Source organism: Podarcis liolepis (genome assembly GCF_965112155.1).
Source record: "Podarcis liolepis genome assembly, chromosome: 7".
In the NCBI taxonomy this organism is placed as follows: domain Eukaryota; kingdom Metazoa; phylum Chordata; class Lepidosauria; order Squamata; family Lacertidae; genus Podarcis; species Podarcis liolepis.
In genome coordinates, this window is record NC_139561.1 from 75,721,329 (window position 1) to 75,740,413 (window position 19,085).

Consider the following 19,085-nt stretch of genomic DNA (forward strand, 5'->3'; position numbering starts at 1 on the left):
CGAGAAAAGGCATTCTCAGACCATGGCAGCCCCTAAGTTCTGAAATTCCCTCCTCACAGAGGTGCATCTGGTGCCTTCACTAAGCAGTTCTTGAAGAATCCTGGAGACACTTCATTCTACCCTTGACTTGGACACTTGAGATCTAAATTTTTGGGACCCACTCTATCATTATGATTGTAATTTGTTTTAAATTGTTTTTAACATTTTTTTCAATTGCTGGGACCTGCCCTAGGACCTTGGGTTGGAGGGCAGGTAATAAATAATTTAAATAATTTTCATCATCGTTGCTTTCATTAAATGGGGTTATTTTACCCATTGTGCACTGGTAAACCTGAGTTCCTCACCAACGCTTTTATAGCCATTTCCCCCCTGAATTGGTACCATTTGTTCTCTCAGATACTCTGCAAAATCCAAACAATACTGGTCGCAAACATTTTAGCCGCATATTGCCTTCCTATATTTTTAAAAATACTCATTGGTTGTGATTTATTTGGGTTCAGACAGTATTGTTGCAGTACAATATTTGTATCACAGACTGGTATAGTACCTTGCCTCCTCTTGCTCTCATTTTGCCCAGTGCCTTTTTTTCAGGGGGTACTCAATGGTACCTCTTGTTGTTGTTGTTAAAAAGCGTGACCACATACCGTAACAACTTCGCGGTGAGTACCAGCACCTATTTTTCTAGGGGGAAATGCACCAATGTTGCCATATACAGTACCTTGTCAGCAATCACCAGTCTTTTATACAAAGATTGTACTGCAACGTAAACACTGTAACATCTAAACAAGTCTGGCAGCTTTTCCAGAAGATGGCTTTACAGTGAAAAAACTGTGTACCTTCTGCCCACTTGTTATGTGAGATCCAATACCTTTTCTCAAAGAATTTTATTTGAGAGCTTTATGTACATTTCCAATTACCGTGAACTAAAATCAACAGATTTTTGATCCCCGGTGTGTGTTTGAATGTTTCAGCAACTGCATCTTTGGCAAACCAATTCCCTCTGTTCTTTTAGAAAGACGCAAATGCCCAATTCCCTTGCCCACAGCCAATTCATTGACCATGCCCAGGAGTATCAAAGTCAACCTGACAAATCCAACACATCCGGTGACCATGGCGGTATGTGACCTTTTCATTCTCTGGGACAAAAAGCTGTGGAATTGCTCTAGCTGCAAACTTAAGAAGAGAACTGGAAGGCTCTTCACATTCATGCCAAACCTTGCTTGCCTTTGGAATAGCAAAATTGCGAACATCCTCCCCCCCTCCCCCAGCAGTACTTACGTTTTGAGAATTCTTTCTAGAAAATGCTTCCTATAAAATAAAGGGAGGGCAGTAGGAGTTACTTTAAGTGATTTCATTAAAATGATTCCTAAGGTAGCAGAAAGGTGCCCATTATTTCAGGGCCCATTGGGTTTTCTGTGGATTCTGTTTCTTCTGATTCAGCAGGAGGTTTCCCCAGGGAAAGCGGCGGAACAAAAACAACAAACAGCCACTTCTCGAATTTGTGACTTGAAATCACTTGAAATCATGGGACAAATGAAAGTGTGGCTGGGCCCTCAATGACAAGAAATAGACCTGTCATATTTTCTGAGAACAAACACCACCCACGGTTGAATAACTCTACTGGGGAATTTTGCTCAAGCAGGAAACATCTGTCTGGCTGTGTTGGCTATCTTGTGTGCTACCCCTTTCCCAATGTGGTAACATTAAGTCCTGTTGAACTACAACTCCCATCAGCCTCAGCCAGCACAGCCATATTTATGTATTGGAATGACTGGTTTAATTTCAGTAGGTTGCTAGAAATGCTTAACTTTTACAGATTTAGCTAAAATTTTTATACATGCAAACCTGAGAATCACTCTCATTGAACTCAGTGGATCTTAGCATTAATTTTAAGTTACAAAATGCATAAATAATTTGACATATGTATGCATGTATGATTTGTGTCTGCCATTGTTAGTTTTTGTTGTGGTTTTTGATCAGCTGTGTTATAGGACAAATACAATGCGGAAAATAGGTTACCGGTATTTCTGAGTATTTTATTTTGACCCAAAAGTTTACATGGGTACATACATGGCTAATCAGAGATTTAAATCAAGGTTTCACTACTCCAGTTCTCCAGTGTCATTCTCTATATCACACTGGCTCAAATCCAGTCCAGTACCAATCTTCACACACACACACACGCGAGCGCACGCACACACACACACACACACACACACTCCATGACTCAAACCCTTGGCTGAGGATGAGACACTGAAATTATATGAATCTGTTAATATAGAAAGCATTTTCCATATACTGTACTTACTTTCACTCTTTCTACGAGCTCCATCTATAAGGAAAAAGGAACACATTATTCAGAGTTTCTTAACTTCGTAAGTGCGAACAAGACATCCTTCTGGATCTCTTGGTGGGTTTTGTTATCACTAAATATGGTTACCTTCTAGGTCTTTGGGGATTAGGGGTACTGTATTTCAGCCATCCTACTCCAACGTAGGTAACATATCCCAGAAGGCAACACTGAGGAATTACTGAGGAATTCCATTATATAATGGGACATTTCAGGATTTCACAGTGGTCTCCAAGTTTTTTAACATCTATGTACAATAGCTGAGCCCTACTTCTCAGAACAAATTGCTGGGTTTGCAATTACTTAACTCTAAGTCTGTGTCTTTTGCACTTAGTTCTATTTGGTGGGTCTTGGAATTCTAGCGGAAGCAAAGCCATGTCTGAGTTAGAGGAGCATTCAGATGTAAACTCCACCCACCACTTGTCGCCTGAAGTGGTACAGCCCTATTTGATTCCACTGAATGTATAAACTGCCCCAGGGCCGGCGGTGGGAAGAGAGTTAAGGGGTGGCTTATGAAGTGATCATATGAGAGTGCTGGAGGTGAAATAGTTAAACAAGTTACCCAATCAGAACCGGGGGGGGGGCGGCTTGTGGAGTCAGAGGGACTATAAAACCAGCTCTGGGAGGGGCGAAAGGGGAGTTCGTTGGGAATTGGGTGGTTGGTTGGAGTGGGAGTGAATTGGGATAGAGTCTGTGGGTAGGTTGAGTTAGTGTAGCGAAATAAGCTGAGTCAGGAACAGTTAGGAGCTAGGAAGACAAGTAAATATCTGAGAGGTGGTTTAGTGAGTGAGAGCAGGTAGCGGATGTTATAGGTCTGGATAGGCACCCTATGATTGTAATTGACTGATACCATTTATGAAACCACACGCTTGTTAAACTGCAATAAATAAACAGAAATTTATTGTCCAATTTAACCCTGACTGGACTCAGTATTGTACCAGGTAGGGCCTGGGTGGTGGCAGCGAGAAATAAAGTGGTGGCACAGGGATCAATAGACGGTGAAACGTCCGGGGACCCTGTGTGATTGCCACATGGTTTATATCCACTTATATTACATTTTTATCTCATTTTTCTTCAATGAAGAAGGTTCATTGCATCAACCCTCTAAGGTAGACCAGGCTAAGAGAGAAATCATGTAGGGAGTACTGTGGCTCAGATTTGGATCCCGGTCATCTCACTTCAGGTCTTGACATGCTGCCTGGTATACCAGACTTTAAATATATACAGTATATATATCTTAGCCCAGTAGCTGTCTTTACAACTTTTCATTCCGCTTAACACGTCTCAGTATTGGGCACTAAGATTATATGAAACAACCAGAGAAGAAAATCCTTTCCATTTACTTACCGGCATCTCGAATAATCTTTTCATCTGGAGGGGAAAGAATGTAGGTTATTCAAAGAGGAGAGCTTCCAGACATGGGGTTAAGATGGTAAACTCACATCCAGAACCAAAAATGCAGCATGGGGACCTGCCCCACCCACCTACTCTGTGTTCTACAGCCAGGCCATTCATAACTTTAGGCAAAGTGAGGTAGCCACTTCAGATGTCAGGTCTTGGGTGTCACAAAAAGGTAGAAATTGTTGGTAGAGGAGGGAGAGACACACACCTGGTGCTCTGCCTCAGCCAGGAAAATGTCTATGGCAAGCCCTGCCTAAGGCCCAAATCCAGCAACTCGTACAGCAAGGGCTGCGATGCACACCTGAAAGCCAGGTGGGATCTTCAACAATATGAGAAAGGAGAACCTCAGTTCAGCCTCTCCATCTCCAAAGCTGCCAGTTGGCTCTAAGGATAAATATCTCAAGGACGCTACATGTGTGGAATCAGCCGTGTACGTTGTGCACAGCACCACGTAAGTATTGCATGCTTCCACACACTGAGCTAGCAAGATGCCCCTCCTAGGACATCCCTGGAGGAAGGCAGGGGTCAGTTCCCCCATTTAGAATTTCAGCAGAAGGGTGTTGGGCGTCAGGTAGACCCCATGTTTGTCTCAACAACTCTCCCCAAGCAGCCCTGCAAGAATAACAATGAGCTTAAAACTGTGGCAATCGTGAAAACAAATAGCACCATGACCCACCAGAGAAGGAAGTAACAACTCCTGCTTCGTACATGTTAGCGACTTAAAATGCAGCGAGGTTCTTCCCACCCACCCACTGTGTTTCAGGTCACATTAGCATGTTGCTGTACACACTAAAGAGGAGGCCGGGATGTCTTCACCCAATGCGCATTCCTTGTTTGGCATCCCTGCTGCTTTAAGCCCACTACCTCACTCCTATTCACTAAGCTGTCACCTGTGCATTCACAACAGCTGCCCCAAAATCTAAACAGCCCAGCTTAGGTGCAAAGGGCATGTGGCTGCCATTTTCAAATCGGATAGAAGCTGGTTTGAGAGGAGGTGCGTCAAATGGCAGTATATCTCAAGAAGCTACAGGACAGATAGGGGGATGTGGCTAATGTCAAAAACCAGCAGCGGGGGTACAATCAAGCCAGAGTAAATGGCAATGTGTACACAGCCCAGGTTTCTCTCTTATGGCTTTTTAAATGGGAATTTGTCACACATCATTGTGTTGTGCCCACTCTTTCTTAAGGTATAGGTGCATATTCTGTGCCTGTCTCATCTGCCAACAGACCACTAGCCTAGAAAATTTTCTTCTGGGACGCTCCGAAGGTAAAATTCTACACCCAATGTCTTTTTGGACTAAGTTACATTGAACTCAGTGGGGCTTACTTTATTTATCTATTTATTGCATATGCATCCTGAGAGGGAATACATAGGATTCCATTGTTAGAGTGCAATGGGTTCGAATCTCCGCAATGGAGTGAGCTCCCATTGCTCTGTCCCAGCTCCTGCCAACCTAGCAGTTCGAAAGCATGCCAGTGCAAGTAGATAAATGGGTACTGCTGTGGCAGGAAGGTAAGCAGTGTTTCCGTGCGCTCTGGTTTCCATCACGGTGTTCCATTGCACCAGAAGCGGTTTAGTCATGCTGGCCACATGACCCAGAAAGCTGTCTGTGGACAAACGCCAGGTCCTTCGGCTTGAAAGTGAGATGAGCGCCGCAACCCCATAGTCGCCTTTGACTGGACCTAACTGTCCAGGGATCCTTTAACTTTAACTTTACCTTTTACCTATAAGCACATATAACTTGGGAGCTGTATTGAAATCAAGGGGACTGGGATATAAGTGTCAACTTAATGCAGAAATCACAATGCTAGGTACATTTTTAAAAAAAATAAAAACAAAACATTTTACCCAATTAGGGCTGTCGTCAGTCTACAAAAAGAAAGAAAGAAAGAAAGAAGTTAATTGATTTTGTTGCTCTCCACATCAAAGATGAAACTGTTTAAGTGTACAGATCTTTGAGCACACTCTTAGTTATTGGAAGCAACCCCCAATAAAATTAAAAAGGCTTATTATGTTTTGGTCATAGAGCTGAGCCAGAATTCCTCAGAAGATTCTTTTTCCAAGAACATTTTTGAGATTTATTTTTTTCTCACCCACCCAAGCTCAGAAAAGTAGGCCATTTTGCAGAATTTTCTGCACACACTTTATCAAGTGTTAAGAGGCCATCTGCACACAACTCTAATTTAGCATCTAAGGAAGGCCTACAAAAGTAAGTCCATCAACTTCAATCTCACCCTATTGTATTTATTTTATTGTTTCGCCTGTTACTAGCCTGATACGATCTTTGCGTATTCTCTTTAGTATGTGCTCTTTTACTTTCCAAAATTACAGTTTCAGGGGGGTATGGTTTTAAAAAGGGGGGGCACAATTAACTCGACCCATATACAGTGGTACCTCAGGTTAAGTACTTAATTCGTTCAGAAGGTCCGTACTTAACCTGAAACTGTTCTTAATTTGAAGCACCACTTTAGCTGATGGGGCCTCCTGCTGCCGCCGCGCCGTCGGAGCACAATTTCTGTTCTCATCCTGAAGCAAAGTTCTTAACCTGAAGCACTATTTCAGGGTTAGGGGAGTCTGTAACCTGAAGCGTGTGGAACCTGAAGCATATGTAACCCGAGGTACCAGTGTAGTGGCAATATGTTGCATACAGTGTCTTTTAAAACTACAGAATTTGTATTTTTGCTGTGTCAATCTTCTGTTTGAGGGACTCTCAAACCAGTCCAGTCCAGTTTAAAGAAAAAGTACTGCTAAAAGGGAAAGCAGATATTTTGAAGTAGCCCACAGACATCAGACTGAGCAGACACACAGGCCACCTGGCCACAATCTTCCCCAAGATTGTGATCTCTAATTTCCAACTCTACAAATAAATTATGCAGGTCTGTATCATCTTTTTTGTGATATGTAAGTAGCAACCTTAGCACAAGGCATTGTACCCAGAATTATACATGCTTAACTTAGATCCAATACAGTGGTGCCTCGCAAGACGAAATTAATCCGTTCCGCGAGTCTCTTCGTCTTGCGGTTTTTTCGTCTTGCGAAGCACGGCTATTAGCGGCTTAGCGGCTATTAACGGCTTAGCGGCTTTAAGAAAAAGGAAAGAAACTCGCAAGAACTCGCAAGACGTTTCATCTTGCGAAGCAAGCCCATAGGGAAATTCGTCTTGCGGAACGACTCAAAAAACGGAAAACTCTTTCGTCTAGTGAGTTTTTCATTTTGCGAGGCATTCGTCTTGCGGGGCACCACTGTAATTGAAGAGGGAAAGAAAGGACACAATAATTCTCTGTGTGTGTCCATGTGCATGAATATGAAAGGGATGGATCATAGGCTCACATATCCAAGGTGCTGGCCCAAAGAAAGGACAAGGAGAAGAGAATACAATCAAAGAAACGAAACCTGTCATACCTGTTTCCTTTTGCCGAACCAACCAAACTACAAGAAGGAAGGGGGGGGGGAATAGGTGTTATTTTTTTCCTATTGGCTTCCGCATGAGAAATTAAACTGATACAACCTTTGCACATTTCCCCTGCATGTGCACACTTTCTCCTCCAAAACATACAGTTTCACAACCAGAAAAAAACGAGACTTATCACAGTCACTTGGCTTCAACTGCTGAAATGAAGAAACCTGAAGCTGGGATGGGGGGGGGGAGGCAGGGATGGATTTGTGAGTGGAAGGATGGTAAGCACAGTTATACTCAGAACCGGGAGGAGCCAAAAGTGGAGGCAGAACAGTGCTTACTGGACCTCCTGCCAATGGCATTGCTGTGTCTTACCAGGAGGGAGAGGGTTGAGGTGGCAGGGAGGTTGGCAAGAGCTCCAGGTTTGCTCAGCTGGTTTGTTTGCATCACACAGTTCTCCCCTCTCCCTTGCAGTCTCCAAGTAAGGTGCAAGTACACTGGCAATAAGAGGTCAAGTAAGTACCGTAGTTTTTGCTCTATAAGACTCACTTTTTCCCTCCTAAAAAGTAAGGGGAAATGTGTGTGTGTGTGTGTTATGGAGCGAATGCAGGCTGTGCAGCTATCCCAGAAGCCAGAACAGCAAGAGGGATTGCTGCTTTCACTGCGCAGCGATCCCTCTTGCTACTCTGGCTTCTGAGATTCAGAATATATTTTTTTCTTGTTTTTCTCCTCCAAAAACTAGGTGCGTCTTGTGGTCTGGTGCGTCTTATAGAGCAAAAAATATGGTACCCTTGCCCCTCTGCACAGACCACTACTGCTCAGAACAAATTCTGAGATGTGGAGTTACAGTCGTACCTTGGAAGTCTGTTCGACTTTCAAAACATTCGGAAACCGAAGTGTGGCTTCTGATTGGCTGCAGGAAGCTCCTGCAGCCAATTGGAAACCCCATCGGACATTCGGCTTCCCAAAATAGTTCGCAAACCGGAACAGTCACTTCCGGGTTTGCGACGTTTGGGAGCCAAAATGTTTGGGAACTAAACTGTTTGACTTCCAAGGTACGACTGTATTTTTAAGTGCATGTCTTTGGTGCCTGTTTGGTGGCTCCTGTGATTCTAGTAAAAACAAAGTAGATCCCAACAGCCTAAACCAGGCTTCCTCAACCTCAGCCCTCCAGATGTTTTTGGCCTACAACTCCCATGATCCCTAGCTAGCAGGACCAGTGGTCAGGGATGATGGGAATTGTAGTCTCAAAACATCTGGAGGGCCGAGGTTGAGGAAGCCTGGCCTAAAGTCTGCCAATTCCCAAGTTAGAGGATCATTCCAATTTAACTCTCTGTTTCTCAAAGAATCCTGCCGAATTCATTTATGATGCTGATTTTATATTACAGCTTGTGGCGTGATGAACAACATCCTAACTGAAGAGCAAAGAACAAAGTTTTCTTCTCTCTTCACCTTCAACCAACGGAGAAAAAAATATCCCAGTCTGATTTGGTCTAGGAATGTCCTATTCCAAAGCCAAACGGGAACAAAGCTTTCCTCTTAATGTTCACATATGTTAAGATTAATCATGCATCCCTTCATCTTGGCCTTTGACCCTTGTGATGTATGCTTTCAGGACTCATTCTATACTGTACCTTAATTGCTTTTAAGTTATGAATTTTAAATTCGGGGACTGGCTGGTGATGGGTGGCAATACATTTAGTAACGTTCATCATCATCTTCTAACCAGAACAGCTTACATGTGACATGTTTTGCAGTTTCTTGCTTCAAGTTGTGACATGCTAGTAATTTGGCCCAATACTCAACTTCACCTTTCCATTCAGCTAACCCATTTCAATATTAGATATCAAGGTGATAGGAAACACCCAGAGAAAAAAAGACCCTTTTGCATACTTACTGGTGTAAAATCTTGCAACTAGAAGGGGGGGAAACATAGATTATTCAGAAAGGCTTTTTTGTGTGTGTTTTTGTAAAAACAATTTATTTGTAACAGTAAGTGGCATATAGATGGGAAATGCCTCACACAACCATACATTTTGGAACCTCTATGGCAACTTCTTCCAAGGAAAAGGGGGATTCTCATCTATTTGCTGCCTTCACTTTTTCCTTGCAACTCCCCCACCCCTGCCTTTCTCGCTTTGGGGTTTCATATATCCTGAACCACTTGGGCAGGAAAGCACCCACACCACACCCTAGGAGCCAACTCCTACAAGCTGTGGGGGCTTTGTTCCCCACCATAAAATATTTGAAGGGGCCGGGGCCCTACAAAGTTGATGGGCATTCCCATTCAAATGATTTGTGTGCACTGCATCATGTGATTATGTGGGGCGGGGTTTACCTGGCCCCCCACAATATTTTATTCAAGTTGGCGCCCCTGCCTCCCCATCCTGTCTTAATCTGTGCAGCTTTCCCACTTCGTATTCAATAGAAGAAGAAGAGGAGGAGGAGTTTGGATTTGATATCCTGCTTTATCACTACCCAAAGGAGTCTCAAAGCAACTAACATTCTCCTTTCCCTTCCTCCCTCACAACAAACACTCTGTGAGGTGAGTGGGGCTGAGAGACTTCAAAGAAGTGTGACTAGCCCAAGGTCACCCAGCAGCTGCATGTGGAGGAGCGGAGACGCGAATCCGGTTCCCCAGATTACGAGTCTACCACTCTTAACCACTACACCACATAATAGCCAGGGCCAGCCCTACCATTGGGCAAAGAGGGGAAGTCTTATAGGACGCGTGGAACACTTAATAGTGCAGCAATCATCAAAGCAGTTAAGGCAAGTTAAAGTCATAGCTAAGTCCCATGGAAATCAGTTTAGATCTTAAGAGATAGGAAGCTCACATTTTGCTTTTTTTACAAGGGGGAGCTCTTCATGAAGCATTGTACCTTTTATTTCTTGTGATGCGTTGTATCCACTACTTCTCATTATGTATGTGCACACTGGGTCTTTCTTGCCTGTCCCTATCACATCTCTTCCCCTCTACAGACCACTAGCCTTTACGTTTTTCTCTTGAGGTTTTCCATTGATGCTCTGAGGGTGAAATTCTATACCCCAGTTTGCTGTCCCTTTGAACACCATACATTTAAAGCACACGTTCCCCACCAAAGAGTCCAGGGAACAAAACTTTACTCAGCACATAGCTACAATTCCCGGTAAAACTTAATTCTACAATTCCCAGGATTCTTTGACAGGGAAAGATGTGGTTTGAATGTGCTTTAAATATATGGCGTGTACGCAGCCTTTTGTCTGTGCAGGCACCCATGCATAGGATTGTGCAGCAATTCATATATTAAGGATGCAATCCTATAGATGCTTACCTGGGAATAAGCCCTGCTGAACACAGTAGGACTTAATTCCAGGGCGATATGCATAGGATAGCATAGTTAGAGCATGGTTCTAAGCACACATGGCCTTTGGAGCAGCATCAGAATCAAGGGAACTAGGATCTCAGTGGCATTTTGACACACAAATCACAGCCTCAGGAAAACAAAAGTTATTTTACCCATCCTTGGTTTCTGTTTGATGAACTCTACAAAAAATAAAAATAAAAATATTATTTGATCTTGTTTGTGTCCACATGGGAAAATAAACTGCATAGGTGCACAGACTCTTAAACACACATTTATTTTTTGTAACCAAATGGGCTTATTACTTCCAAGTAAACCTGTTTAGGTCACAGAGCTGAGACAGAGTTCCTTCGGGGGGGGGGAGATTATCATGATTATTATTTTTTTGAGATTTATCATTTCCTCCTTGAAAAAGAAGCCCACTTTGTAAATTTGTCTCCCTACTCTATATCAAGTTGGCATCTTCACACAGTCTAGTAGCAGCCTGCACTTCTAAGGACGGCTACATGTAGTCAGTTCAAGCCAAAAGTCCTATCCCATTATGCTTCATTTAAATGTTTAGCCCTTACTAGCCCAACGTAATCTTTATACATTTCAACATGTTTATATGCACACTTCCCCCTTCAAAAATTACACCTTCCACAATTGAGAGAAATGAGACTTCTGTCGCTCATCGCCACCCGTGGTCAGGGCCAAAACCAAAATAAAATAGACATTATTCATTCCTGTTGGCTTCCATATGATAAATGGCACGGAATCTCAGGCTCATAAACACATATCCCCAGCAAGAATTGCCTGAGCATCTGAGGGACGTAGCCCCGAACAGGACTGGATAGCTGAGCTGGTTAGAGCGTGGTGCTGAAAGTGCCAAGGTTGCAAGTTTGATCCCCGTATGGGGCAGCATTTCAGGGGATTGGATGATCCTAGCGGTCTCTTCTAGCTCTACAGTTCTATGATTCTAAGACATGATATTAATTGCACAAATGCAATTAATGTCTGTGGTCTTGATCCCGCTGAATGTTTAAGCAGGCCCTGAGTAAAAAGCAATGGTTTGTGTACACTTATGTTCCATCTTCAGCTAACCCGTTTCACTAGATACTGAGATTATACAAAATAGCCAAAGAGAGTAAAAAGCTGCTTCCATATACATACTTGTTTTCTCCTGCCTCCAAATATTCCTGCAAGCTAGAAGGGAAAGGGACATCAGTTATTCAAAGAGACTGGATCTTCTTGTCCGGCTCCAGCAAAAGAAGAAGCTGAATTCAGGCTCCTCCTGAAAGGAGCCAGTTGGCTCAATGGTCAGAGATCTCGTGAGCGTTGCATGTGTACAAATCCAACACCTGAACTGGCCAGACAGCATTGGTTCACAGCACCAATTTCCACATGAATATCACATGGTTCCACATTCACCTAGCAAGCTGCATGGCAGAGGCGAGGGCAGGGGGTCAGTTGCCCCATCTAGAATGTCAGCGGAAGGGTCCTGGGGTCAGGTAGATCCCAGATGTAAATGCATTTCTTCATGTTTGTCCCAGCAACCCTTCCCAAAATCGCACCCTTGCAAGAACAATAGCACAAAACTGTGACGACCATTAAAACAGTTAATGCCACAGCCCAGCAAAAAGGAGGTCACAACTAAGACCCGTTGAAACCAAAGGACTCTTAGCTATTCGTATATAGAGCTTTTTCAATGGGGATTCATCACAAATTCTTGTTGGGTTGTACCCATGGGTCTTTTATGCGTGTACCTACTCCATCTCTTCCCCCAAAATAGACCACTAGTCCTCATACTTCCCTCTCACGGCTTTCCTCTGATGCTCTGTGGATGATATCCTGTACTCAATTTCCTGGGAACAAGGTCCATTGAATTCAACGGGTCTTACATCTGAATAGGCATGCGCAGGATTGTGCATTGGGACGTATGTTTAGCCTAGAATCCTATGGACACTGACCTGAGTATAAGCTCCACTGAAAACAATGGGACTTAAGCTGTGTGCAAACTATACCTTTAAAGCGCACTCAACGTAGTTTGCCGTTCACAGAAATGCAATTCCCAGCAAGGCCTTAACAAAGTACAGTGCTCAGAATTCTTTAAGGAAAAGAAGGTGCTTTGGATGGGCTTTAAAGGTACAGTGTGCAGACAGCCTTGCTTCTGAGGTTATGCATAGGAGTGCATTGTTAGAGCACGATTCTAAGCGTGGGAGTTGAATTAGAATCAAAGGGACCACAATCTTAGTGCCAGATTGATACAGAAATGACAACCTTAATTGAACAAAATGTATTTTACCAGTCCTGGGCTTGACTGTGAAGAACTCTACAAAAAGGGGGGGGAAATGCAAATGTTATTTGATCTTGTTTGTTTCAGTATCAGAAAAGAACTTGCCTAGGCACCCAGACCCCTTAGCACACACTGATTCTTAAGCACACAATGGGCTTTTTAGTTTCAAGTTTAGGCTATAGAACTGGAACAGAATGTATCAGAAGATGCATTTTCTGAAAATATGTCTGAGGTGCATTATTTTCTCCCCCTTGAAAAAAGTGTCGGCCACCCCCCAAGAAAATTCCATTTGCACACAGCTCCAGGAGTAGCGTCCAAATCTAAGGAAGGCTGCAAGTCCTCCAGCCACATCAAGATTCCCATTCCATTATTTTTCATTTAATGTTTAGTCCCTTACCAGCCTTAAGACATTTTACTTATATGGACAATTTTCCTCCCCAAGTTACAGCTTTCACAATTGGAGAAATGAGATTTATACTCACTTGTCTTTTGCCGCTGAACTCGTTCTACAAATAATAGCAGTATTAGTAGTAGTAGTAATAATAGTAGTCATGTAAAAATTCATCATTTGTTTCTGTTGGCTTCACAAGAGAAATGAGAAGCTCAGCCTCATACGCACATACCCCCAGAAAGAATTGCTTGCGGAATCTAAGGGCCTTGGCCAGAGACGGGACAAAATACTCATTGCACAAATTCACTTGAAGCCCATGGTCTTTTCTTATGTAAATAACAGTTCCAGAAAATCCTGAACAGCAGTGCTAAAAGGGGATGGTTTCCATTCACTTATATACTATTTCAACTGGGAAACACTGGCCTGTGAGTGCTCCAATTGGAGAACAGCCTTTACCAAAGGTGTAATGAGTTCTGAAGACACTCGAACACAGGACGAAAGGGAGAAACGTGCTAAGAGAAAGGCACGCTTGGCAAACCTTCACCATGATCAACTCCCATCCGGAAACCTATACAGTGGTACCTCAGGTTAAGTACTTAATTCGTTCCGGAGGTCCGTTCTTAACCTGAAACTGTTCTTAACCTGAAGCACCACTTTAGCTAATGGGGCCTCTTGCTGCCGCCGCACCGCCAGAGCACAATTTCTGTTCTCATCTGAAGCAAAGTTCTTAACCTGAAGCACTATTTCTGGGTTGGCGGAGTCTGTAACCTGAAGCGTATGTAACCTGAGGTACCACTGTATCCTTACTGTGGAAGGACATGTAGATCCAGGATTGGCCTCCACAGTCACTTACGGACTCACTTTTAAAACCGTGTTTATGGAAGACAATCTTACTCGGCTACAAGTGATTGCAGAAGAAGAAGAAAGAGAAGGAGAAGGAGAAGAAGAAGAAGGTGGTTCCATTTCATCCTGCCTTCCTTCGAAAAGCTCAGGACAGGCTAACTAATCATCCCTATTAATCATCATGTCAACCCTGTGAGGTAGACCTGGCTGCGCAAGAGGTCACACAGGGAATTTCCTAGCTGAGATTTGGACCCAGGTAATCTTGATACAAGTATTGGCATGCTACCTGCTAGATGGGAGTGGCTCAAATAAACACTCAATCTAACCCAATAGCCAACTTCCCTTCTCTTTGTTTAGCTAACCTCTTTCTCAGCACTGAGATTGTATGAAAAAGCCAGAGAAAGAAGACCCTTCTCAATACTTACTTCTACACTGTTGATGAGCTCTTCCCACTAGAAAGGAAAGAGACACTGGTTACTCAAAGAGGCTACCTTCTCCCAGGAAAATCCAGCCAGTTCCCTGCCCAGTGCTTGCATCTGCTTCCCACTCGATGACCTTCCCCCGACAACCCCAGATTGCTTTGAGCTACCCAGACAGGTTCACAGTCGTCCAGGCCTATCTCAGCCCAACTCAAGCAACTCCCAGTTCCCCTTGAATTGGTTCAGGACTCAGCTGTGGCTGGTGCACAGACCTAAACATCCGTTTGAGACCCGGCGCAAGGAGAATTCGCAACTTCACGTAAATAAAGGTTATTTTACCCATGCGTCAACACTCTGTCCACCGTCATCCTAGAAAAATACAAATACAAAATGTCATCTGGTCTTGTTTGTTTCCGCATCAGAAATGAAACTGCTTAGGTGCCCTGAACCTTAAACACAGTCTTATTCTTGGAAGCAATCCCTATGCATATAATAATAATAATAATAAATTATTTATACCCCGCCCATCTGGCTGGGCTTCCCCAGCCGCTCTGAGCAGCTTCCAAAAAAATATTAAAATACTGTAATACATCAAACATTAAAAGCTTCCCTAAACAGGGCTGCCTTCAGATGTCTTCTAAAAGTCTGGTAGTTGTTGTTCTCTTTGACATCTGGTGGGAGGGCGTTCCACAGGGAGGGCACCACTACCGAGAAGGCCCTCTGCCTGGTTCCCTGTAACTTGGCTTCTCGCAGTGAGGGAACTGCCAGAAGGCCCTCGGAGCTGGACCTCAGTGTTAAACATGCTTGTTGGTTTCAGGTAGATCTGTTTAGGAGTTGTAGCTGACATGGAATCCCTCAAGCAATATTTCACCACCCCTAGATTTCAGGTTTGGGGCCTGAAGTCTCAGGGTCTGGGATAACTCAGTGGATCACTGATTGGTGAGTCTATATAATTGACCCTTGCCCAAAGCTTTGGGCTGGGGTCCTAGGCAGCACTTGTTTGGACAGAGGGATGACATGGAAATCGGTAGGAATAGGATCAGACGGCTCACATGGTTTCTATGAAAAGATATGGAAGACAGAAAAGGACTTCTCATACTCACCGAGCCAGGGTAGCCGTTTTGGGGAGGAGGAGGAGGAGGGTAAGGACGAGCCCCTGGACTGCCAGAGTAGCCAGAGCCCTGCTACAGAAAGAAAGAAAGAATTGTTGGTTTTGTTTCCACAAACTTCTTTTTAGAAAACAAATGGTACCTCCTCTTCCCAGCTTTTAAAATATCAGTGATGGGGTGTTTGTGTATCTACACACACACACGCATATTTATAAAACGTGTTTGGATGGATGAGAGAAACGCATCTTCCTCCCTCTAATTGTAATTTATACACTTTCCCTTTTCATATTAAAAAGAAGCCTGTTCACAGAAACCCAAGTTGTTGCAGGTATCTCATGACACTCAATCATTGGTGAACAGGTGTGCTTCCACCTGTGCCAAGGATAGGGAAGCTGTGGTCCTCCAGATTTTGTTGGCCTCTCACTTCTGGCAGCCCCATTCAGGATGGCCAATGGCCAGGGATGATGGGGCTTACAGTGGGCAACACGTGGGTGACCACAGATTCTCCAAAGAAATTGGTTTATTACCAAACTATTACAGCAAAATGGGACGCGGGTGGCGCTGTGGGTAAAACCTCAGCGCCTAGGACTGAGGTCGGCAGTTCGAATCCCTGCAGTGAGGTGAGCTCCTGTCATTCGGTCCCAGCTCCTGCCCACCTAGCAGTTCGAAAGCACCCTTAAGTGCAAGTAGATAAATAGGTACCGCTTTATAGCGGGGAGGTAAACGGCGTTTCCGTGTGCTGCTCTGGTGCCAGTTCGCCAGAGCAGCTTCGGCACGCTGGCCACGTGACCTGGAAGTGTCTGCGGACAGCGCTGGCTCCCGGCCTCTAGAGTGAGATGAGCGCACAACCCTAGAGTCTGTCAAGACTGGCCCGTATGGGCAGGGGTACCTTTACCTTTATTACAGCAAAGAGGGCCCAGTGGGGATGGGGAACCTGCGACCTCCGGATGTTGTTTGACTTCAACTCCCATCAGCCCAAGCCAGCATGCAGAAGTAGCTTGTGAGTGGTGAGGTGAAGGCAGTGGCAGTACTGTGCTTGTTGGGTGAGGCGAGACGAGGCAAGGCAGCACAGCTGGGAAACGCCTGGCTTTGCCGTTGACCATGGCCAACCCAAACATCCCCTCACGTTGCCAACACATTTCCCTTGCCCCACCCTGTTCCAACAAGCCCAGCTTTTGAGTTAATCTAGTCAGGAAAAGCAGGTTATAAATGTTTTGGATGGTAAATAAATAACCCAGTCCCTATTCCCGATTTGTAGTTCGGGATAGGCAAATCTGTCAATATCAGCTTGTCATTTTTTGAAGCTTTGCATTTGCAATTTTCGCATTTGCAATTTTGAAACTTCGCATTTGCAATTTTCGCATTTGCAATTTTGAAACTTCGCATTTGCAATTTTCACATTTGCAATTTTGAAACTTCGCATTTGCAATTTTCGAAAAAGTCCTTGTGGAAATGAATCAGTATTTTAGTGCTAGTCCTCCAAATGTACACGTTTGTGTACAATTTTGCTTAACAGAACGTATTTTGTGTGGTGTTTTCACTAATCTATGCATTTCAATGGAGGCATCGGGTCAGCTCAGAGCACACTGATTCCCGCTACACAAATTTCATTCCTGCACAAGGAATATAGTCTCAAGCAGATTCTTCTGGACTTGGGGGGGGGGGAGGGAAATTGTTAATGCCAGTCAGAAAGCTCCAACTTGCAAGAAAATCGAGCAAGAGCTCGTGAGTGTATCCACCCAGCAGAAATAAGTTAAAATGGGGATATTACACAAGGAGGTCAAAGAAGTGGTCATACTCACTGGGCCAGGGGAGCCAACGTACAAGCCAACCTGCTACGAAAATTAAAAGATAAATTCACTGATCCTGTTTTCTCCCACAGCAATCAGAACTGAATATATGGACAAGCCTTCCCTAAGGTTTGCAAGCTGCCTAGAGGTTTTACGACAATCAGAAGAGTCCTATAAACGTTGTGAAATAAAAATAAATAAATATGGTAGGGGTGAGGAACTTATCACCACAGGGGGCCAATTATTCCCATGGGGGGCGGGTTTCAGGGTCCACAGGTCAAACCCTGGACTGGTGTCCCTGGTTTAGTTTCGTCTAGATGACAAACAATAGGGTGAAGCTGAATCCTGAGAAGATGGAGGCCCTGTAGGCTTGTGCTCCCTTGGAAGAACACCTGGATCCAATACTGCTACTGGAGACCTCAGTGGTAGCTCCTCACCTTGGAATGCCATTATTATTATTATTTATTAAATTTGTAATGCCGCCCTATGCTTGCAAGTCTCAGGGCAGTTCTCAACATAAAACCACAATACAGTCATACGTCGGGTTAAAGTCGCTTCAGGTTGAGCGTTTTCAGGTTACACTCTGTTGCGACCCTGAAGTAACGGAATGCGTTACTTCCGGGTTTCGCCGCTCGCGCATGTGCAGACACTCAAAATGACGTCATGCACATGCGCAGAAGTGACAAATCGCGACCCACGCAGACGCGCAGGCGTGGGTTACGTTCTGCTCAGGATGTGAACGGGGCTCCAGAACGGATCCTGTTAGCATCCAGAGGTACCACTGTATAAAAACACATAATCAAAATAAAAACAAGAACAACCCAATAATCTCCCCTCCCTGACACATTTTAAAAGGGAGGCTCCCCTGGCACTGTCATTAATATCACACAGGTGACATTTGAGAACTAATAGCAAAGAGAGGGGAAGACCACCTCGCAAGTCTGCTGCAGCTGCGCTTCCTGACCACCCTGAACCATGAACTACTAAACTGGCCACGTAATCTGATGGCCCATATCAAAGAACTTAGAAGAGTTTCTCATACTGAAATATACTCAGAGTCGCAAAGTGATTTCATGCTCTTTATTCAGCTCATAGTGGTGAGGAGGAATGAATGAATGTCCCCTCACAGTATCTGCTTTATATACACTATTTACACAATGGGCTGCACATGATTGGCTAATTCCGGAATTCTACTGTAAGCCAATCAGGTTGTGGATTCACTTCTATCTGGAGCAGGATTGGGTGGTTCCTGCCAACCAATCATACTGCTGCATTGTTCTAGGACCAATCAGACTGCTGCATTCTGAATCCTATTGTTCTAGGACCAATCAGACTGCTGCCTTTTGGATCCTATTGTTCTAGGACCAATCAGCCTGCTGCAGTTTGGATCCTATTGAACTCAGTACATAACACATACTTACTGGGGGAGGTTGAGGCTGCCAAGGTTGGGCTTGGACACCGACATAGGCCTGAAAAAGACCAAGATACGTAAGCAAGTTGCTCCGTTCTGTCTCTTGCCCACCAGACATCACCACTACAGAAGCACAATGGAAATCAAGTAGAACCACAGCACGTATTGACGAGCCAAGTCCAGGTCCTTAAAAAACTGGGGCCAGCCACTGTCAGTACTGGCGCATCCATGCAATGGCAGGGAGCCACAAACAGCTATAATTCAGCATGATGTGTGCTCTGGAGCCAGGGTCGGCCCAAGACATTTTGCCACCTGAGCCAAACCACAAGATGGCAACCCTTTGGGCCACCGCCA

General features: G+C 44.3%; 1 protein-coding gene across 6 annotated transcripts in view; it reads right to left on the bottom strand.

Moving 5' to 3' along the window:
* The window catches only part of LOC310712333 (uncharacterized protein), a 30,197-nt gene that overhangs the window by 9,329 nt on the left and 1,783 nt on the right, over window positions 1-19,085 (bottom strand). For 5 of the 6 annotated variants that reach the window (XM_083515274.1, XM_083515276.1, XM_083515275.1 and 2 more), the window contains exons 2-16: window positions 18,742-18,789; window positions 17,333-17,365; window positions 15,525-15,605; window positions 14,761-14,790; window positions 14,428-14,454; window positions 13,251-13,274; window positions 12,778-12,804; window positions 11,646-11,678; window positions 10,649-10,675; window positions 9,047-9,064; window positions 7,155-7,181; window positions 5,601-5,621; window positions 3,698-3,721; window positions 2,309-2,332; window positions 1,279-1,308 (exon numbers count right to left, since the gene is read on the bottom strand). In XM_083515274.1, the coding sequence (XP_083371400.1) occupies window positions 1,279-1,308; window positions 2,309-2,332; window positions 3,698-3,721; window positions 5,601-5,621; window positions 7,155-7,181; window positions 9,047-9,064; window positions 10,649-10,675; window positions 11,646-11,678; window positions 12,778-12,804; window positions 13,251-13,274; window positions 14,428-14,454; window positions 14,761-14,790; window positions 15,525-15,605; window positions 17,333-17,365; window positions 18,742-18,789 (474 nt within the window). The remainder of the gene's footprint in view (window positions 1-1,278; window positions 1,309-2,308; window positions 2,333-3,697; window positions 3,722-5,600; window positions 5,622-7,154; window positions 7,182-9,046; window positions 9,065-10,648; window positions 10,676-11,645; window positions 11,679-12,777; window positions 12,805-13,250; window positions 13,275-14,427; window positions 14,455-14,760; window positions 14,791-15,524; window positions 15,606-17,332; window positions 17,366-18,741; window positions 18,790-19,085) is intronic. The other variant, XM_083515272.1, reaches the window with a different exon arrangement.